Source organism: Gobio gobio (genome assembly GCF_949357685.1).
Source record: "Gobio gobio genome assembly, chromosome: 19".
In the NCBI taxonomy this organism is placed as follows: domain Eukaryota; kingdom Metazoa; phylum Chordata; class Actinopteri; order Cypriniformes; family Gobionidae; genus Gobio; species Gobio gobio.
This window is the reverse complement of record NC_137112.1, coordinates 10,132,455-10,152,994: the sequence shown is the minus strand read 5'-3', so window position 1 is coordinate 10,152,994 and position 20,540 is coordinate 10,132,455. Positions and strand designations below refer to the sequence as shown.

Genomic DNA, 20,540 nt, shown 5'->3' with positions numbered 1-20,540 from the left:
AAGTTCCTTTACTTTGGACTCAGTGACAGGTAACTGTATATACGCAGGGGCAGGGCCCAAGTGGACTGTAATAGCTTCACACACTTGCCTTACTATGTTGTATTATTGCATTCTGGCGCCTCTGTTCTGCAAAACAATGAGATAACTGCGCATGTGTCTGTATACATGTGATAAGCGCTGTTAGCAGAGTTATTCAAAGCTACGTCCGCCATTGCATAGACTCCACTCATGTAAACAAAAGAGATAACGCCGCACAATCGGACGTCAAACAAAGGAGAGAACGGCGCACACTTCGACTTCACAAGCCGAAATCTCCGGTTCCACCATCTACACGACAACGCTGCAACCGGAGTTTCTAAAAATCTTCAGTTTTCAAAAAAGTCCGGTTTCAGTATCCGGATACTGCGTTTGCATGTGGACGAACAGCCAAACCGCGTAGAAAAAGCTGCGGTTTTGAAAATACCCGTGTTCGTGTGAACAGGGCCTGAGTTAACTTCATTTTAATTATTTTTATTGATTTTGTACCGAATTATAACCAACTAAAAGTAGTAATGATATTTTATTATATATTATACGATAAACTAAAAATATGAATCATATCTTATTATATATTACTTTTATGTATGATTGCCTTTTTATATCACATCCATAACTAATACAACCAGTGTATTTGCTTACTAAGTCATCTAATTACATTTCTCTTGAAAAAGTAAAGGAAGGGATTACTCTTAATTTTTCTGTAATTTAATTACAGTTACTTCTGATGAAATTGTGTTAAATATTGTATAGACTATAGAAAGATTCTATATAAAACTGTAGTGACTTTAACACCTAAATGTTATGTTAAAATGTATGTTATTAATGTAACTTTCTCCCTTTACACACTTTTGTCAGTTCAAGAATAATTTATGCAATTGTATATTGCCTATTTGAAATAAAGGAGCATTTACATCCTTATATTGTTCAACTTGTCGAGGTTGATATGGGATTTCGAAAGTAATAAGTAATCTGATTTTATGCATTTTATCAGATGTAATTAGTAGCTAGGAATCAATTACATTTTCAGAGTAACTTACCTGACACTGAATAAACCATAGTTATATATATAAAACTCATAATTAAAAGTCGACAGCTGAGTTTTATTTGTTTACATTTTTTTTGACTGTAGGCTATGAGTACTAACACTGTAAACCCGAAAAAGTTGGCAAAACTCAGAGGCAATCAGTTGTCTCAATTTTTCAAAGTTAAGAAATTTTAATTTTAAGTAAGCAGATCTTGCAGATTTTTATTTTGTAATCATTCATTTTAATTTCTCTGAATATTTGGGTAAGATAATTCATACATTTAATTTAAAAATATCATGTAATCTCACATTTTTAGTAGTGGAAACTTGACTAACTTTAACTATCTGATTCAATAAATGCAACCTTGCTATTTGGTTACACAATGATTTGATAGCATTAGCATAGCACTTGCTGAATGAGGACAGCAGTATAAAACATTTCACATATATCCACTCGTCACATGATGGTAACCTCCCAAAAACCCAACATAACAGAAACTCTTCTAAACTTTCAGAAAACATTAAGCACTACTAAATCTCCACATTAACATTAATCTTGTACAAAAAAAACCTAAAATAACACTGAAGTTCGCCATTTAATCTCCCTTTTGAGTGGCATGACAAAGCATGCTGGGAAATAGAGCTCCCAGCCCAGTTTCGGTTAAATTTAAGTTCGTCTAGATTAAAATAAACAAGTTCATAAAACTCAAAACAATGAAACAATTCAGATTACTTAAAATGTGTCAGCTTTGAGAATTTAAAAGAAAAAGAAAGTTCTAAATACTCATAAAAGTTAATTTGATTGAACTTAATTGTGTAATTTGAGTTGGCTCTACTCAAACCAATTAATTATGTTGAGTGTTAGGGTTTACAGTGAAAACAAACAATAAAAACGTAATATGCATTATGACTATTAGTGTCACTATTAACCGATAGCAGATCTGCAAACACAAAACACACCTAAAGATGACGCCTACAAATGCAGCCTCGCTAGACTCTGATCCACTTTCATTTTATGCTCATTTGATTTGTGCAAAGTAAGCCAAATAATGCTGACCAGTGCGTATCTCACACATGCATTATACGTTCAATGCGCTGAACATACAGCATTTGACACCCGCAAGCGACTTCTGCAAAGCAAAAACAACAACAAAATCCAATGCAATCACACTAAGAGCGCAAGCCCGTTCTCGTTCTCGCTTTGCAAAGAGTATTTTCTGGCTCAACTTGCAGTGCTGCAACATGACTCTCTACAAAACACACCTAATAAACACATTGTGGATCAAACGCAAGAGGCCCGAGCGGCCAGATCTTGTTATGCAAGAGCTTTACGCGTGATATGATCCAGTATAGATATTTACCACACGGATCCATACGCTCCAGAACCGACGGGCGATAAACTCTGGTACCGCTCCGGCACCTCCCATATGGTCTTATTGAGCTCCTGTCGATAGAAAGTCGGTCTCTCCTTCTGGGACATTCCTGTAGAGGAGTGGAAACTTCTGCGCTGCTCTCCTGATCTCCGTGCCTCGATATAAACAAAAAACTAACTAAACAAAAGCGCAACCTCCGCGTTCACAGTTCTGTGCCCGTGCATCAGAGGACATCAGTCAAATGCACCGGCGCGCGCGCTGAAGATCGTGCACAAACTCCAACTCTGATCCTTGAGGAGTCGCTGGGTTGGCAAAGCGTGAGGTTTCTTGTGCTATTTTCTTTCTTTTTTTTTCTGTTACAGGTTCTCCTCTGACGAACACGTTTGACGTCACTGCATATGGGCAACTCTCGGGACTTCGCCCCAACCCTCGCGAGAACGCGGTTTATTATGATTGAAAAATATGTATATAAGCAACAATTTTAAGAACATTAACATAAAAACGAAAAATATTTTTTTTAAAAATAATATGTAAATCAATAGATCTTGGGGCCAGTTTATGGAACTTTCATAACAATAATGTTAATAAATATAAAATATTTGCTTTTATCTTTTTCTGTTGAAATGTATTGTATTTTCAGATACCAGCAGTTAACGATTAAATTCGTTGTTTTGATAGAAATTCTAATCGCGTCGTTATTAAATCAAAATATTTAATGTAGGCTGATACAAACATTTTGTAAAACAAATAGTCTAATTATAGTAAATTAAAAAAAAAAAGTAAATAGTACAGTGAGTGAGAGCTAGTAAAACGGGAGGACGCGGCCATCACAAATGCATCACAAACGGTATGATTGGGTCATCATTTAAAACCGATGAGAACAGTAGCAGATACTAGTCATGGGCAGACCGAGGCTTTGTGAAACACTGCAAAAGTTGAAGCAAATTCAAATTCAAAATTGCTTTATTGGCATGAATGTAAATCATACAATATTGCCAAAGGTAGGAATATATGAACATAAATAATAATACATATATGAACATAAATAATTATACATATATATGAACATTAATAATAATATTAATGATAATAATAAACATCAAAATAATAGAGGAAAATATTACAACATAACTTAAACTTAAATAAACAGTGTAACAAATTAGAACATTTGATACCACAGTGTTTTAACATATACACTCACGTGTACTGAGGGTCATTGTGGTGGACGGTAGGGAAACACACTGAGGTCAGAGGCAACACACATTACACACACATGTGCCGAGGCTTCGAAACAATCCGACACCTGTCTCCGCGGTGACCCCTGCTGGTCAGAACAGTGTAAATGCAACAAAACCACAGGCCAACCTTATGGGCAAATGTTTTATTGAAAATAAAATCTTTCAAATGCAATTAACTAATCATCTAATAAAATTAAATATCAATTTATTTTGTTTTCTGTGTAAACCCTAACACTCAAAATAATTCATTGGTTTGAGTAGAGCCAACTCAAATTACACAAATGTGATAAGAGATACACAATTTTGAGTATTTAGAACTTTCTATTTTTCTTTTGAGTTCTCAAAACTGACACATTTTAAGTCATCTGAACTGTTTCTCCGCAAACTGAGAAGAGCCAGAGCCCCGGCCCCCATCATGTGCACCTTCTACAGAGGCACCACCGAGAGCATTCTGACTGCATCACTGTGTGTTATGGCGCTTGCAACGCGTCCTGCTGAAAGTCCCTTCAACGCATAGTGAGAGCAGCTGAGAAGATCGTTGGTGTCTCTCTCCCTTCCCTCCAGTAGAGATGGCCGTATCGATACTGATGTGAGCATCGAAAAGAATCGATACTCAAATAAAAATATCGATATTAAGGTGTTTTTTTAAAGAGATTATTTTATGCATACAATACTGTTACTGAACAGTTGTGTAGTATAGGACTATTTTCCTGCTCATCTGAACTCATGCAAATGCTGCAAGACAGAACCAGTCAATCACAGAGAGAGCGTTCGGTCACTGATGACACTGTATTTAAACAGGTCTGCGTTTCCCAAAACTATTTTAAGAAACCATTGATGGCCCAGAACAATGCTCACCAGAAGACAAAAAAAAAACATATGTTTGAGTTATTTCCCAATAAACAAATAGAAAATAGAAATTGTTGCCTACATAGTGCAATTACACTCTTTAAATGTTAAATGTTAAAAGTTGATATTGATCATGTTCTATTCTGTAACTAATTTTAATAAAAATTATGTTAAATTATTATTTTTTACTACAGTGACCATAGTTCAACTAGTATTTGTAAATGTCCATGGTTACCACTACAAGTAAACATATTTTAACCATGTGTAAACAAAAATATGATCTAATAAGTTGCAATTAAGGCAAATTGAATGTTAAAATACTTTTCAAATATGATGTTAAGTGGGTATCTTTACCCATTTTACTCTTAGTAATTTTAATAATTTAATAAATTTAATAATTAAAAAGTTCAGTTTAGTATCGTATCGGTATCGATATCAGTGATACTGGCCTTGAAAGTATCGGTATCATATCGAAAACAAAATAAGTGGTATCGCCCATCCCTACCCTCCAGGACATCTACACCACCCGATACACAGCTTCTGAAGGACAGCTTCACACACCAGGCTGTCAGGAAGCTGAACTCCCAGTCCAGACCTTGCCATCAATTCCTTTCTTTTTACCCCACGCTTCACTGAACTCTAACCCTCCGACCCCCTCATTATTACTTTTTTTCTTCTAGTTTTGTATTGACATCTAATTAAACTGTATTTATTTGTATTCTTATGTCTACTGTTAGTGTTTAGTGTTAACTGTATGCACCAAGGGTCTGAGTGTATCGAAATTTCAATTCTCTGTATGTATGTATGTTCTGTACATGTGGCAGAATTGACAATAAAGCAGACTTTGACTTTGTTTCATTTATGTTCTTTTATAAATCGTCCGGGGTTGTTTTGTTTGTTCCATGGATGGCTCCGATAAACAGGCCAATATGACACTATTAACTACTATTATTCATTTTAATTATACTAATGTCTAATTAAAACGTCTACAAATGTATAAAACTGGTCCGAGAGATCAGGAAAAAGCAACAAAAAGCAGCAACTCCTCATGATTCATGTGTTCAGAGCGATCATCGCCCCCTAGCGGTGAACCATTGACATTTCGAAGTGTTTCGAAACAGTGTTGACGTAACGAAACCTCGTTTACTGAAATCACGTGACTTTACCTAGGTAAACTTTTGCAGTCTACTCTCTGAATTGGTTAATGATGATGCACTTATTTTGTTCTTAGATTTCTACAAGGCATTTGATACAGTAGAGCATGCCCTTATGTATAATGCTTTAACCCAGGGGAAAAAAAGGTTGAATTTAGTATTGTAATTACATTTTATTTTAAAAATTATATTTTATTTATATGTTATAGGCTACTATGTCCTCGTAAGTGGACACCAGGACACCAGGTTGTTTAAAAAAATAAAATGACATGAAATGACATGTACAGGTGCTGGTCATATAATTAGAATATCATCAAAAAGTGGATTTATTTCACTAATTCCATTCAAAAAGTGAAACTTGTATATTATATTCATTCATTACACACAGACTGATATACACTCACCTAAAGGATTGTTAGGAACACCTGTTAAATTTCTCATTAATGCAATTATCCAATCAACCAATCACATGGCAGTTGCTTCAATGCATTTAGGGGTGTGGTCCTGGTCAAGACAATCTCCTGAACTCCAAACTGAATGTCAGAATGGGAAAGAAAGGTGATTAAAGCAATTTTGAGCGTGGCATGGTTGTTGGTGCCAGACGGGCCGGTCTGAGTATTTCACAATCTGCTCAGTTACTGGGATTTTCACGCACAACCATTTCTAGGGTTTACAAAGAATGGTGTGAAAAGGGAAAAACATCCAGTGTGCGGCAGTCCTGTGGGCGAAAATGCCTTGTTGATGCTAGAGGTCAGAGGAGAATGGGCCGACTGACTCAAGCTGATAGAAGAGCAACTTTGACTGAAATAACCACTCGTTACAACCGAGGTATGCAGCAAAGCATTTGTGAAGCCACAACACGCACAACCTTGAGGTGGATGGGCTACAACAGCAGAAGACCCCACCGGGTACCACTCATCTCCACTACAAATAGGAAAAAGAGGCTACAATTTGCACAAGCTCAACAAAATTGGACAGTTGAAGACTGTTGCCTGGTTTGATGAGTCTCGATTTCTGTTGAGACATTCAGATGGTAGAGTAAGAATTTGGCGTAAACAGAATGAGAACATGGATCCATCATGCCTTGTTACCACTGTGCAGGCTGGTGGTGGTGGTGTAATGGTGTGGGGGATGTTTTTTTGGCACACTTTAGGCCCCTTAGTGCCAATTGGGCATCATTTAAATGCCACGGCCTACCTGAGCATTGTTTCTGACCATGTCCATCCCTTTATGACCACCATGTACCCATCCTCTGATGGCTACTTCCAGCAGGATAATGCACCATGTCACAAAGCTCGAATCATTTCAAATTGGTTTCTTGAACATGACAATGAGTTCACTGTACTAAAATGGCCCCCACAGTCACCAGATCTCAACCCAATAGAGCATCTTTGGGATGTGGTGGAACAGGAGCTTCGTGCCCTGGATGTGCATCCCACAAATCTCCATCAACTGCAAGATGCTATCCTATCAATATGGGCCAACATTTCTAAAGAATGCTTTCAGCACCTTGTTGAATCAATGCCACGTAGAATTAAGGCAGTTCTGAAGGCGAAAGGGGGTCAAACACAGTATTAGTATGGTGTTCCTAATAATCCTTTAAGTGAGTGTATTTCAAATGTTTATTTCTTTTAATTTTGATGATTATAACCTGAGCAGTGCCACACACTGATCGACTCCATGCCACGCCGCATTGCTGCAGTAATTCAGGCAAAAGGAGCCCCAACTAAGTATTGAGTGCTGGACATGATCATACTTTTCATGTTTATAATTTTAAGTTGGCCAAGATTTCTAAAAATCCTTTCTTTGTATTGGTCTTAAGTAATATTCAAATTTTCTTAGATACTGAATATGGGATTTTCCTTAGTTGTCAGCTATAATCATCAAAATTAAAAGAAATAAACATTTGAAATATATCAGTCTGTTTGTAATGAATGAATATAATATACAAGTTTCAGTTTTGGAATGGAATTAAATCAACTTTTTGATGATATTCTAATTATATGACCAGCACCTGTATTGGCAAAAACACTACTTTTTCATTCACCAATCAATTTTTAGGTTTCATGATGTTTTTTAACCAAACTTTGTTCAAAGATGATTTTCAACTATGTTATCAGAGATTTAACGGATTTTTTGATATATGCTACCATTTTACTTTATGCAGTTTGTGGGTAAAGTGGCCTTTTCCCATTTGATGCAATGAATCTATACACTGTTTCTAATTTGCATATTAATGTATTCTCGGAGCAGCATGTAATGAAAAAAGAAGTGTAATAATGGGAGTAATAGTTGGCTAATATCTAATATTCCATAGGAATATTAATATGTAATTTCTTTCACTATTCACTTGTTGTGTCTCCCAGAATGCCTGATAAACATGATTTAAGTCCCGGTGTCCTCTATTGAGGTCATGTATGAAATCAATGCCCTAGGGGTTCTGTAACAGAAAGTCATATTTTGATTAGAAACTCCATAACATTTTCCGGAGATGTTGATTTATAACAAACAATTTGAAAATTAGTCATTTAAAAATATTGGAACTTAATCACATTTCGTTATTGGGAGAGGCATCAGGCAAGGATGCCCTATTTCTCCTTTCTTGTTTCTCACTGCAAAAAATGCTCTTCTTATTTAGTATTTTTTCTTGTTTCCAGTCGAAATATCAAAAAATTCTTAAAACAAGTGAGTTTTTGCTTAAAACAAGCAAAATTATCTGCAAATGGAGCGAGAAAAATAATCTTATTTCTGTTTCGGACAGAAACAAGAAACAAGATTTCAATCAGAAACAAGATTATTTTTCTCACCCCATTGGCAGATATTTTTTTTCACTTTTTCGCAATTTAAGGGGCATGTGAGTTGCTAAACATGACACTCTTGCGCACTTAGGCCCAATCCCGATTCTATTTTATATCTCTTCGCCTACCCCCTATATACGTCCATTTAGCAGTGGACAGGTATTCGGACATACTACTCTTTTGGCATACTGTTTTTCGAACACTATATAGTAGGGAAGTATTCAATTTGGACACAGCAATGCTGCGTTCCAGTTCATTTTTTATTATGCCCTTCACTCGATAACTTCCCTCCGTCTCGTTCACTCGGATGTGCGTCATTGCTTTCGTTGCATGAGTGCACACTACTGGAGGAACATTTGCAATGGACTGAACTGGAACGTCCTTAGCCCTTGATCACTTCGAATCCACTATGGAGTTTATTTATTATAATTTTTTTTCCTTTACGAAATTGTTTAATGCAACATTCTAAATGTATATAGGTGTATTTGGGTTGTTTTAAATGTTTTTAGAAATAAAAAAAATTATCATAGAGTTGTTTGTGGTGGGGTAAATTAAACGTGATATGCAGTGACGTCACAAACGTGTTGCATTGTGGTATATGAAGCTGCCTGAAGTGTACATATGAAGTAGACTCGCTCCCTCGGTCAAAATTTTGACCGAGGGAGCAAGGGTCTGTCCATGTAAACTTCCCTTGTCCACTTCACGAAGTGGAACGCACTTCAAAATGGCGGCGAGGATTCCCCCGAGGGGAAGTGCTTAGGGAAGTTCGCAAGTGCGTGTCTAAAACTGGAGTGGAACGCAGCACAGGAGTGTTGAAATTTCTTCTTCTGTGTCCCCGAATGGCAGCAGTGCCCTCTACTGTACACGTGTGAATTTGCTTCAGTCTAAGGCTTATTCATTTCACTTTGGTGTCAAAGGGACTTTACATTTGCTAAAAAAATCAACTCTTGGTTTTTTGTTATGCGTTTTTTATAAGTCTCTGGATGTTGTGGGGCTGTCTTGGCCGACACGCCTCTGCAACATTGCGTGGCAATGGACTGGCAGACCAGGGTGGTGGTCCTTCTTTTTAACCCTCCTGTTACCCTCTAATAACATTTGTTACCCACTGGGGTCAATTTGACCCCAGCAATTTAAACCTCCAGAATATGATTTTTTTTTTTACAAAGATTTATGTCTCAGGTCATTTATGTCTGACAGTATATCTGGTGGGCCCTGGAACCATTTTGCTGACATTAGCAGCACTATGGCTACCCTGTCATTCACGTGGTGGGGCAGGACCATAATAACGTGAACTACTAGTGGTTCTCGCAATACTACGGGTAAGGTTTGGTTAGGTTAGATTAGAGCCCTAAATCAAAGGGAAGTTGTTTGAATGATACATTGAATATATAAAATTATAGCATGTTATAGTAACCTCAATAACACAACCTAAACAAATGGGTGTAAAATGTTGATATTTCTTATGTTTTATACAGCTAAATGAGCCTGGGGTCAAATTGACCCCAAAGAACACAGATGCTACAAAATGTGTACAGGACATTTGAAAAATATCACCATGTTAATTTTTTGTTTACATAGTTGTCCACATTCAATTAGGAAAAGTCATTCAATCTAAAGCAAAAAAAAAGATGTAAATCGTGTTTTTACGGACGTTAAACATTGAATGGGGTCAAATTGACCCCAAAGATAATAGGAGGGTTAAGAAGGGGGACCGGAGAGTGTGTTCCAACTACAAGGGGATCACACCTCCCCGGGAAAGTCTATGCCAGGGTACTGGAGAGGAGAATTCGTCCGATAGTGGAACCTCAGATTCAGGTGGAACAGTGTGGTTTTCGACCAGGTCGTGGAACACTGGACCAGCTCTATACCCTTTCCAGGGTGCTGGCCAGTCCGAGGCCATGGTTCTCAGTCGGAAAAGGGTGGCTTGCCCGCTTCAGGTTGGTGGAGAGTTCCTGCCTCAAGTGGAGGAGTTCAGGTATCTTGGGGTCTTGTTCACGAGTGAGGGAAGGATGGAACGGGAGATTGACAGACGGATCGGTGCAGCTTCAGCAGTAATGCGGTCGATGTACCGGTCTGTCGTGGTGAAGAAGGAGCTGAGCTGTAAGGCAAAGCTCTCGATTTACCGGTCGATCTACGTTCCTACTCTCACCTATGGTCATGAGCTGTGGGTCATGACCGAAAGGACAAGATCCCGGATACAGGCGGCCGAAATGAGCTTTCTCCACAGGGTGGCTGGGCGCTCCCTTAGAGATAGGGTGAGGAGCTCGGTCACTCAGGAGGATCTCAGAGTAGAGCCGTAGCTCCTCCACATCGAGAGGAGCCAGCTGAGGTGGCTCGGGCATCTATTTCGGATGCCTCCTGTACCCCTTTTCCACCAAGGCAGTGCTAGAGCTAGTTCAGAGCTAGTGCTAGTCCCAGTTCATAGTTGGTTCGACTGAGGAGCCTTCTAAGAACCGTTTGCTTTTCCACATGGTGAGAGCCACAACAGAGCCATGTCTTACGTCACTGTATACGTCTCATCTTTCTCAGCAACTCTAGCGAGGCAGCGGCAGTGTTGCCAAGTCCGTGGCTACTTCATCACTGTTGCCGCGGGCTGTTTTTCATGTCCGCAGGTTGAAGCGACCCCAATCATGTGATATTTAGCCCCGGGAATGCGAATTTTAGGAGGCAACCATGCCAAAAAACCCCACATATTTTACCCCTAAATGTGATTTTTACCGGGGAAGCCCCCCTGAAACGCGATTGGGCTTCTTTTGAGTAGCAATTGGGCGGGTTTTGTTGTGAAAACCTGGCAACCCTGGGCAGCGGGAAACAAACACACCAGGCTTGTTCGAGATGCATCGGCGCTGCGCAGACCGATCCATGTATGATATTAAAAAAAAAACGCATGAGTGAATCAAAAGCATAAGGAGTCATATGCTTTCGCTGGACTTGTTATCATACGGCGATCGGTCTCTGCACAGCACCGCTGCGAACAAGCCTTCCATCAACAATGCAAACGTTGCGTTACTATTGATTCACATGGCTTTACGATCCTACATCGGCATCAAAACACAACGAAAACACAGCGAATCCAACGCATTCATGCAGTTCGCCGTAATTTGTATAGACGGAGATTACGAAGGAGCAGCAGCTGTTAGCTCCATTAGCTGCTATTTCAACAATGGCGGATCTCAAGTTTGTGTTGGTCTTGTTGACCCCGCCCCCAGCGCCTGACGTAATCGGTTCTTACTTCTAGCCCTCTTCTAGCCCAGCAATGTTTTGGTGCTACTTAAGAACCACTTTTCCTGGCTCGGAGCTGGGGCTTTGGGTGTGGAAACACAAAGAACCGATTTGAAACTAGGCTCTGGCTCCGATCTAGCTCTAGCTCTGCCTTGGTGGAAAAGGGGTACTGGACGCCTTCCCAGGGAGGTGTTCCCGGCACGTCACACCAGGAGGAGGTCCCGGGGAAGACCTAGGATACACTCTAAAAAAAAAAGGTTCTATATGGCACCAAAAATGGTTCTTGGCTCGTAATCATAGGGGAACCTTTTTTAGTGCTATATAGCACCAATTTTGGTGCTTCAGTGGTTCTTCACCGGTTCTTTGACTAAGGTGCTATATTGCACCTCTGAAGAACCACCGAAGCACCAAAATTGGTGCTATATAGCACTAAAAAAGGTTCCCCTATGATTACAAGCCAAGAACCATTTTTGGTGCCATATAGAACCTTTTTTTTTAGAGTGTACGCTGGAGGGACTATGTCTCCCGGCTGGCCTGGGAACACCTCGGGGTTCCCCTGGAAGAGCTGGAGGAAGTGGCTAGGGAGAGGGAAGTCTGGCCATCTCTGCTTAGACTGTTGCCCCCACGACCCGGCCCTGGATAAGCGGAAGACGATGGATGGATGGTTGGTTTTTTGTTATTAAAAAACAAAGCAGCTCAGGTGAGAAAGAGTAACGCAAAAGTAACATAACGCATTACTTCCCATAAAAAGTAACCAATTTACTATGCAATTAGGTACTTTTTTGGGGAGTCCGCGCAATATTGTAATGCATTACTTTTAAATGTAGCCTCCCCAACACTGGAGTATCTGTATATTAAAAGGCTATATATGAACAAGAATAACAACAAACTTCACACATGCTAGTATTGTGTTGCATAGGGTTTTTTTATCAATTATTTATTATGTTCTATATGTTTACAAATATGAACACCCAACAAATATAATTTTGTATAGAGCGGTTTTAGAGGATGACAGCACATTTACAGGCCGAATGAAAAGTTAGCGATAAAGGATAGTCCAGTTGTTGACTGAATAAATGATAGGTTTGGATATGCTTTAGGGCACACAACTGAATGCATAAATAGCTTGGCATGTACACTTTTGTGCTGTGTAGTAGACAAAACTGCACCAACACGAGAAAAGGGGGTATATACATTTAGCATCCTGAGGCTATATTACAGAAAGGTTCAATTATTGACGTAATATTACGGTTAAATTATATGGCAACTAAACAGGAAGGATAAGACTCTAAAGTTTGGAAGCTGAAACCCTCTTATGAATGTTAAAGATTTCAATTGTAGTGTATTTTGCCATTGCATGTCCACTCAGAAAAGAGGTGAACCTATGTCTGTTTATTGTGGTTTGTCTTTATATACGAACCGAACCGAACAGACACATGTCCTCGGAATGCGATCACATGGTGTGGGTCATTCACGCCATGTTGTAATTACAGTAATTATGAGGGTTCAACTTGTAAAAGGCGTTCACTTCCTCACAGAGCTCATAATAACTTGTAAGAAAGGACTTTTCTGAGCTCATCACGTGACCGCTGTAGGCTCACCTAGGAGTGGGTAGTGTTGCCATAGGAGGTGAACGGCTACGTGTTGTCATCTCGAGACTACGGTAACTACGACATGGCGTGATCGCAGCCTTACTTTTACATCTATTATCAAATTAAAGTACCTAGGCACATATGTGATATCAAAAACGAAGTGGTTTTTTTTCTGAGCTAGTACATTAAAATGACTAAACTAAATTACTTTTAGGTTTCTTTTCAATTGATCCATTTGAACTGTTTTAGGTCATCCCGTGCTGCAAACAATAGGTCTTTATAAACATTTGGGATAACTTGAGTAAAGCCAATGACAGCAAAATAATAAAAAAACTTATATTCAATAATTGTACAAGATAACATTGTTTCTACTGTCTTTACTGTACCCCCATAAGCCCAAGCGAAACATGTTTGAGAGAACAACACAACAAAAAGATGTGAAGTTTGAATCCCTACGTAGGTGCTCCATTTCCGGCAGAAATTATCGCTTAACCCTGATCTACGGCTGAATCCCCCCCAACATTTACAAATATGGAAAGCAGGTCCTGAACCACTGTTAAGCTGCAGGTGGAGTCGGGTCTCTGTGCGTCTTCTTCAGGAGCGGGCGATATCTGCCAGCACTGCATTTCTATCGGCTTCCCATAGTCCAGTGTCCAAGAGACAGATTCAGCCAGGTCATTTCAGAAAAATCAGGTAAAATGCCATACACAAACAGGACGCCGCCACAGCAACGTGAAGCCGTGTGCCTATCACTGCAGCTACAGAGAAAACAGAAATGAATATCACTGAGCATCACTGCAGGAGAATTATCTTCAATGCAGATCCTACAGATCACTTACCTTTGTAAAATACGCCCCAGACACCTTTCTTCTCAGACAAGAGCCAGCTATTAAGACGAGGGACCTTCTTCAGGTACGCACACGTGCAAATGAAGAGAAGTCCGAAAACGAGAATGCCGTCGAAAGAGTACACTGTGAATACAGAGAACACAATTAACCCTTATTTACAAGCATTTGAAAAAGAAATGTTCTTTTACATTAGACCTGGTTACTAAAAGCTCTTTTTTTATATATAACATTATTATAATGGTAACACTTTACAATAAGGTTTCATTTGTTATCATTAGTTAGCGTATTAACTAACAATGTGCTGCAGTATTTATTAATATTTGTAACGTTAGTTGATAAAAAATACAGCTGTTCATTGTTTGTTCATGCTAACAATTGATTTTAATAGTGTATTAAATGTTGAAATGAACATTAACAAAGATTAATAAATGCTGTAGAAGTGCAGTTCATGTTAACTAATGAAACCTTATTGTAAAGTGTTACCATTATAATATAACAGAAATTAATATAATAGGTTATTTATATATAGTGATTAATAAATAAAATATATTATAATTGTTTTTATTTGTAATGTTTTTGATAGAAGTCTTGGTTATACTATTTTACAGTGTCATTGTTACAGTGTAATTATATATTTAAGTACTGGGTTAGGGTAGGATTAGGGTTTGATTTAGGGTTACTTAGTTGTATGTAATTATGCATAATTTACTGTTATTACTATTGTAAATACATGTAACATATGTAACAAGAACACTGCAAAATAAAGTTACCAAAGTCTCTTATGCGAATCAAACCTGAATTTATTTGATCAGAAATACAGAAGTATTACTGTAAAATATTATTACAATTTAAAATAAGTGTTTTCTATTTTAATATACTTTAATATCTAATTTATTCCAGTCACATGATCTTTCAGAAATTAATCTAATATGCAGATTTATTATCAATGTTGGAAGTGTATTTTTTGGAACCTGTGATACTTTTTTCAGGATTCATTGATAAATAAAAAATTTAAAAGAACAGAATTTATTCAAAACAGAAATTGTTAATATAACACATCCTTTCTAAATAAAAGTATTAATTTCTTTCAAACCAAAAAATGACACTCAAAAACAAACACTAAACCCAAACTTTTGAATGCTAGTGTATTGTTACAAAGGATATTTATTGTAAATAAAGATTTTTCTTCATCAGAGAATCCTGAAAAAGGTATCAGATTATAAAGAAAATCCAGCTTTGCATCACAAAAATAAATTATACTTTAAAGTATATTACAATAGAAACCCATTATTTTAAATTCTAATAATATTTCACAATTACACAGTTTTTTTCTGTATTTTTGCATGTTTCATAATGCATGATTTCTTTCAAAAACATAAAAAACAGTAATGTTTCCCTACATTCACTGCTATTCCACCATCACAAAATATACCTTCTAGACAACAAACACATTTCTTTATTAATAACAATTTATACAATGTCTGTTGTAAAACGAAATCTACTCACTAACAAAGGTTCATAAACATTCCTGTTTTTCATGGGAAGAAAATAAAATGTTTTAAGGCAGTTATACAGAGTAAAAACGGGGATCATCAACATAGCGTTTAATACAACATGTTAGTGATGCTTGGAAAGTGAGTTTCAGTCATGTCGCCTTTGTTTAAACTATTTAGTATATGACATTTCAACAGCAGAGTGTATATGTTTGTACATTTGACAGCAATTGAGATCTAAATGTAATAGCTGACAGAGATCACTGTTAACGTTCAGCTTGCTACCAACCGTTTATTACCATGAAACTTGGTTGATTTAGACGGCCTTAAGATATCATTCTCGTTACTTAATAAAAGCTTGCAGTGATGTTAAATGTTAAACCAGCTGCGGCCCTTCAAGAGCCACGTCCACACACACACACACACACACACACACACACACACACACACACACACACACACACACACACACACACACAGCTCAGCTGACTGACAGCATTCCTCGCTATCTGACGTGTAAAAGAGCACCAGACAGTTCCCCTAATAAAACGAGTCTATTAACATACCGTTTGTCATTTTGCAGCTTTTAAATCCCGAGTTGAGATGAAGCGCAAGTTGACAACTCTTTTTTATTTACTGTCTTCATCAGTTCCGCATAAACAGCACAGGCTTTCCGGCTACCACGGAATTATGGGAAATCGCCATACATATTAAAAGCCTCTCTAATTTCGTTCATGAATTATGACAACCTCAGTCAGGATTTTTTTTCCTATGCTTTTATTGCACTTAGGGCATGAAAAACAAAATCTGTATTTTTTATTTTTTTTTACCAAATTAGTTTTACTGTATGCATTTTTGGTAAAGAGATAAGTATTAAACATAATACAGTAAAACACAATAATACTGTGTGTATTTGACATACCATTGAATAAAATGATATAAAATCATGCTTAAACTATAAAATATATAAAAATAAATATAATACAGCTTAAATTATTAAAAACGCATGTCTTTGATGTCAGAACATTGATTTACCCTTATTAGCTGACAATTCTGATTATGTTCAAAATGGACAAATGTCTACCATATCTCTCCTCTCTGAGAAAACATTAGGCTGAAATCTACATTGATCTATTAATATTTCTTTAGACTAAAAAATTATCAGGTGTTTTTAATCTCATCTGAAATGAGCAGTGTTGGGGTAATGCATTAAGTAACATGCATTGCATAATCAGATTACTTTTTGGATGTAACTAGTAAAGAAATGTATTATAACGTAACATGCATTACGTAATCAGATTACTTTTTGATGTAATGAGTAAAGCATTACAAGCAACATGCATTACATAATCAGATTACTTTTTGATGTAAAAAGTAACAGATTACAAGTAACAATCATTACGTAATCAGATTACTTTTTGATATAAAAAGTAACAGATTACAAGTAACATACATTACATAATCAGATTACTTTTTGATGTAAAAAGTAACAGATTACAAGTAACATACATTACGTAATCAGATTACTTTTTGATGTAATGAGTAAAGCATTAGAAGCAAAATGCATTACATAATCAGATTACTTTTTGATGTAAAAAGTAACAGATTACAAGTAACATACATTACGTAATCAGATTACTTTTTGATATAAAAAGTAACAGATTACAAGTAACATGCATTACGTAATCAGATTACTTTTTGATGTAAAAAGTAACGGATTACAAGTAACATACATTACGTAATCAGATTAAAGTAACGGATTACAAGTAACATACATTACGTAATCAGATTACTTTTTGATGTAAAAAGTAACGTATTACAAGTAACATGCATTACATAATCAGATTACTTTTTGATGTAATGAGTAAAGCATTACAAGCAACATGCATTACATAATCAGATTATTTTTTGATGTAAAAAGTAACGGATTACAAGCAACATGCATTACATAATCAGATTATTTTTTGATGTAAAAAGTTACAGATTACAAGTAACATACATTACGTAATCAGATTACTTTTTGATGTAAAAAGTTACAGATTACAAGTAACATACATTATGTAATCAGATTACTTTTTGATGTAAAAAGTAACAGATTACAAGCAACATGCATTACATAATCAGATTAATTTTTGATGTAACAACGAGTAAAGTAGCGCATTACAAGCAACATGCATAACATAATCAGATTACTTTTTGATGTAACGCTGTAATAATAAGATATGTTGTGATGAGAAGAAGGAGGCTGGAACCGGTGAACGTTCAAGATACTTTAATAAATAAATAAACAAACCACAAAATGAAAGAAAAAGCAGCAGCTCCTCACGGACAACTGCTGCGCTCACACATAACAAAGCATAAACAAAAGTCCAGGCCTGGTCCTCTCTCGTCCTTCACTGTAGTCACTCCTCCCTTTAGATACTAGACCGCCGGGGTGACCACATGCGCCACATGTGACGCTCATTGGCAATTACGCCACCGGCCTCGCGCCATTCTCTCACGGCTCTCTGCCCCGCCATGCTTGCAACAAATGCATTACAAGTAACACGCATTAAGTAATAAGATTACTTTGAATGTAAATTACATTCTAATAACACAAACACGTTTATTTAGAGCCTCCTATAGGATAGAAGGAATGGATTGATATTCCGGGGAAACTTGGCCCTTTTCTGACTGGCCGTTGGTCATCTTGGTTTAGAGGGAAAAAAATCCATATGGTGGTGGCCTTGGTGGCAATGTATAGGATGATCCTGATCTGTTTATTTGTACTGCTTGCCTTGGTCTTGACCCTCTGCCTGTTTTTGTACTATTCTGGATTACCCCTTAATAAAGACTGCTATTGGATCCTCAACCCAAAGTCTCAGTTTGTGATAATTGTACATTTTATTTTATGTTTCACATATTAATAATAATAATATATACATAATGTTATATTATATATAAAATATGCATTTGTTTATTGTAGCCTAAAATTTATTGTAAACCTAAAGGATCGTTAACTCTTTATCGAGTAAAGCTCATAACTATACTTTAATGCAGCGAAATTGTGAAAAGAGCAGTTATCTTCATATTCGTTAAAGGGATAGTTCACCCAAAAATGAACATTTCTGATGATGAAAATCATTTACTCACCCTCAAGTTGTTCCAAACCTGTATGAGTTTCTTTGTTCTGCTGAACACAAAAGAAGATATTTTGAAGATTGTTTGTAACCAAGCAGATAGAGCAACCATTGACTAAAAAATAAAAAATACTATGGTAGTCAATGACTAAAAAAATACTATGGTAGTCAATGACTAAAAAAATACTATGGTAGTCAATGGTTGCTTTATTTGCTTGGTTACAAACATTCTTCAAAATATCTTCTTTCGTGTTCAGCAGAACAAAAAAAAACTCATACAAGTTTGGAACAACTTGAGGGTGAGTAAATGATGACAGAATTTAATTTTTTGGGTGAACTATCCCTTTAACAGACATTGTCAAGTGTCTGCTGATGATTTGAACAGGATTTACTGCAGCAAGCCCATAGATGTGGTGCTGCTGCTTACTATCCTCAACTTATTTAAAGACTTTAATGTGATCTTTTGAAATCAATGCATAATGCAACTGATCTACACAGTGACACAGACATAGGTGTTTTCCCTACCCGTCTCTAATGGCATCCTGCAGATCCTGGATCCTGGCACGAGAAAGGGCCCATTAGGTGCGCTCAGCTGTCGTCTGACAGTACTTGGCAGACTTCCTATTGGCATGTTTTATCTTTGTATATGTCCATACTAATGCCAGTGCCACATTACAATGTGGAGTATTAAAGGGTTAGTTCACCCAAAACTGAAAATTCTGTCATTAATTACTTACCCTCATGTCGTTCGACACCCGTAAGACCTCCGTTCATCTTCGGAACAGAAATTAAGATATTTTAGTTGAAATCTGATGGCTCTGAAAGGCCTCCATTGGCACAATGCACGTTACACTCTCAAGACCCTTAAAAGGTACTAAAGACGTCGATACAAAGTCCATCTCACTACAGTGGTTCTACAATAACTTTATGAATCGGTGAGAATAGTTTTTGTGCGCAAAAAAACCCTAAATAACGACTTATATAGTGATGACGATTTCAAAACATGGCATCATGAAGCTTCGAAGCGTTATGAATCAGTGAGTTTATTTGGGGTTGGAGCTAAACTCTGCAGGAAAGCGGCCCTCCAGGACCGAGTTTGAAGAACCCTGGTATAGAGGATGATTTCGGATTCAGCCTATGAAAGTTGTTGAAGCTTGTTTACTTACTCTCATTTGTTTATTGTTTTAGACTGCGCCGTTCATTTGCCAGTGGCGTAGATATGCAGTGGCAATAAATGTTTTATTTTCTTCGAGTTACTTTGCTAATTCAAAATTCCCACCACTAGCATAACATGCAAAAAATATTTATTGAAGTATAGGGTGCAGGCCTGGAAGCCCAAGGACTATTACTAAAACTAAAACAGCATAACAGTATTTTTTTGGTCCCCAATGCTTTATTAAGATACACAAACATGAAGCATTTAAAACATAACACCTTATTAAAGAAAAAATCACAGTTTTTTTGTAGTTTTGCATGGCTGAAAGTTGTAGTTTAGTCGTGTTGCGTCTCACGTCATGACGAATTTAGACGAACGCGCTTGATGGCAACGTTCTGTTTGATGTTTTCTGTGAACCTCATGACCGTCAGCATCATTCTCCACAATCCTCTGTGGCGACTATTCGACGATTATTGAGTTGATATATCCGAGTTGATCGATTGATCAGTTTGAATTTTGTGTGGTGGAATCTGAACACAAGAACTGAGTCAACATGCCTTGTGTTCATTATAAGTTTCCAAGTAAACTCACCCACGACACGATCCCGTCTGAAGGACTTCACATGACCCTGAGAT

At 37.2% G+C, this 20,540-nt stretch overlaps 2 protein-coding genes across 3 annotated transcripts in view; both read right to left on the bottom strand.

The window, feature by feature from the left end:
• The window catches only part of mapk14b (mitogen-activated protein kinase 14b), a 50,938-nt gene extending 48,083 nt beyond the window's left edge, over positions 1-2,855 (bottom strand). The window contains exon 1 of one of the 2 annotated variants that reach the window (XM_079843741.1): positions 2,425-2,855. In XM_079843741.1, coding sequence (XP_079699867.1) covers positions 2,425-2,543 — 119 coding nt within the window. In that variant the 5' untranslated portion in view covers positions 2,544-2,855. The remainder of the gene's footprint in view (positions 1-2,424) is intronic. The other variant, XM_079843740.1, reaches the window with a different exon arrangement.
• Positions 2,856-12,599: 9,744 nt separating this feature from the next.
• On the bottom strand, positions 12,600-16,312 carry tmem167b (transmembrane protein 167B). Its single transcript, XM_079844056.1, has 3 exons — positions 16,197-16,312; positions 14,129-14,260; positions 12,600-14,047 (listed from the first exon to the last, which is right to left on the bottom strand). The coding sequence occupies exons 1-3, from the start codon at positions 16,204-16,206 to the stop codon at positions 13,965-13,967; spliced, it is 225 nt and encodes a 74-aa protein (XP_079700182.1). The 5' UTR covers positions 16,207-16,312; the 3' UTR covers positions 12,600-13,964.
• Between the last annotated feature and the right edge of the window lie 4,228 nt (positions 16,313-20,540).

What these genes read in the sequence shown, in the direction of transcription:
- tmem167b (XM_079844056.1), bottom strand. An exon ending in CTGGGGCGTATTTTACAAAG is followed by an intron (nt 14,048 to 14,128) that starts GTAAGTGATCTG and finishes TTTTCTCTGTAG; the next exon opens with CTGCAGTGATAGGCACACGG.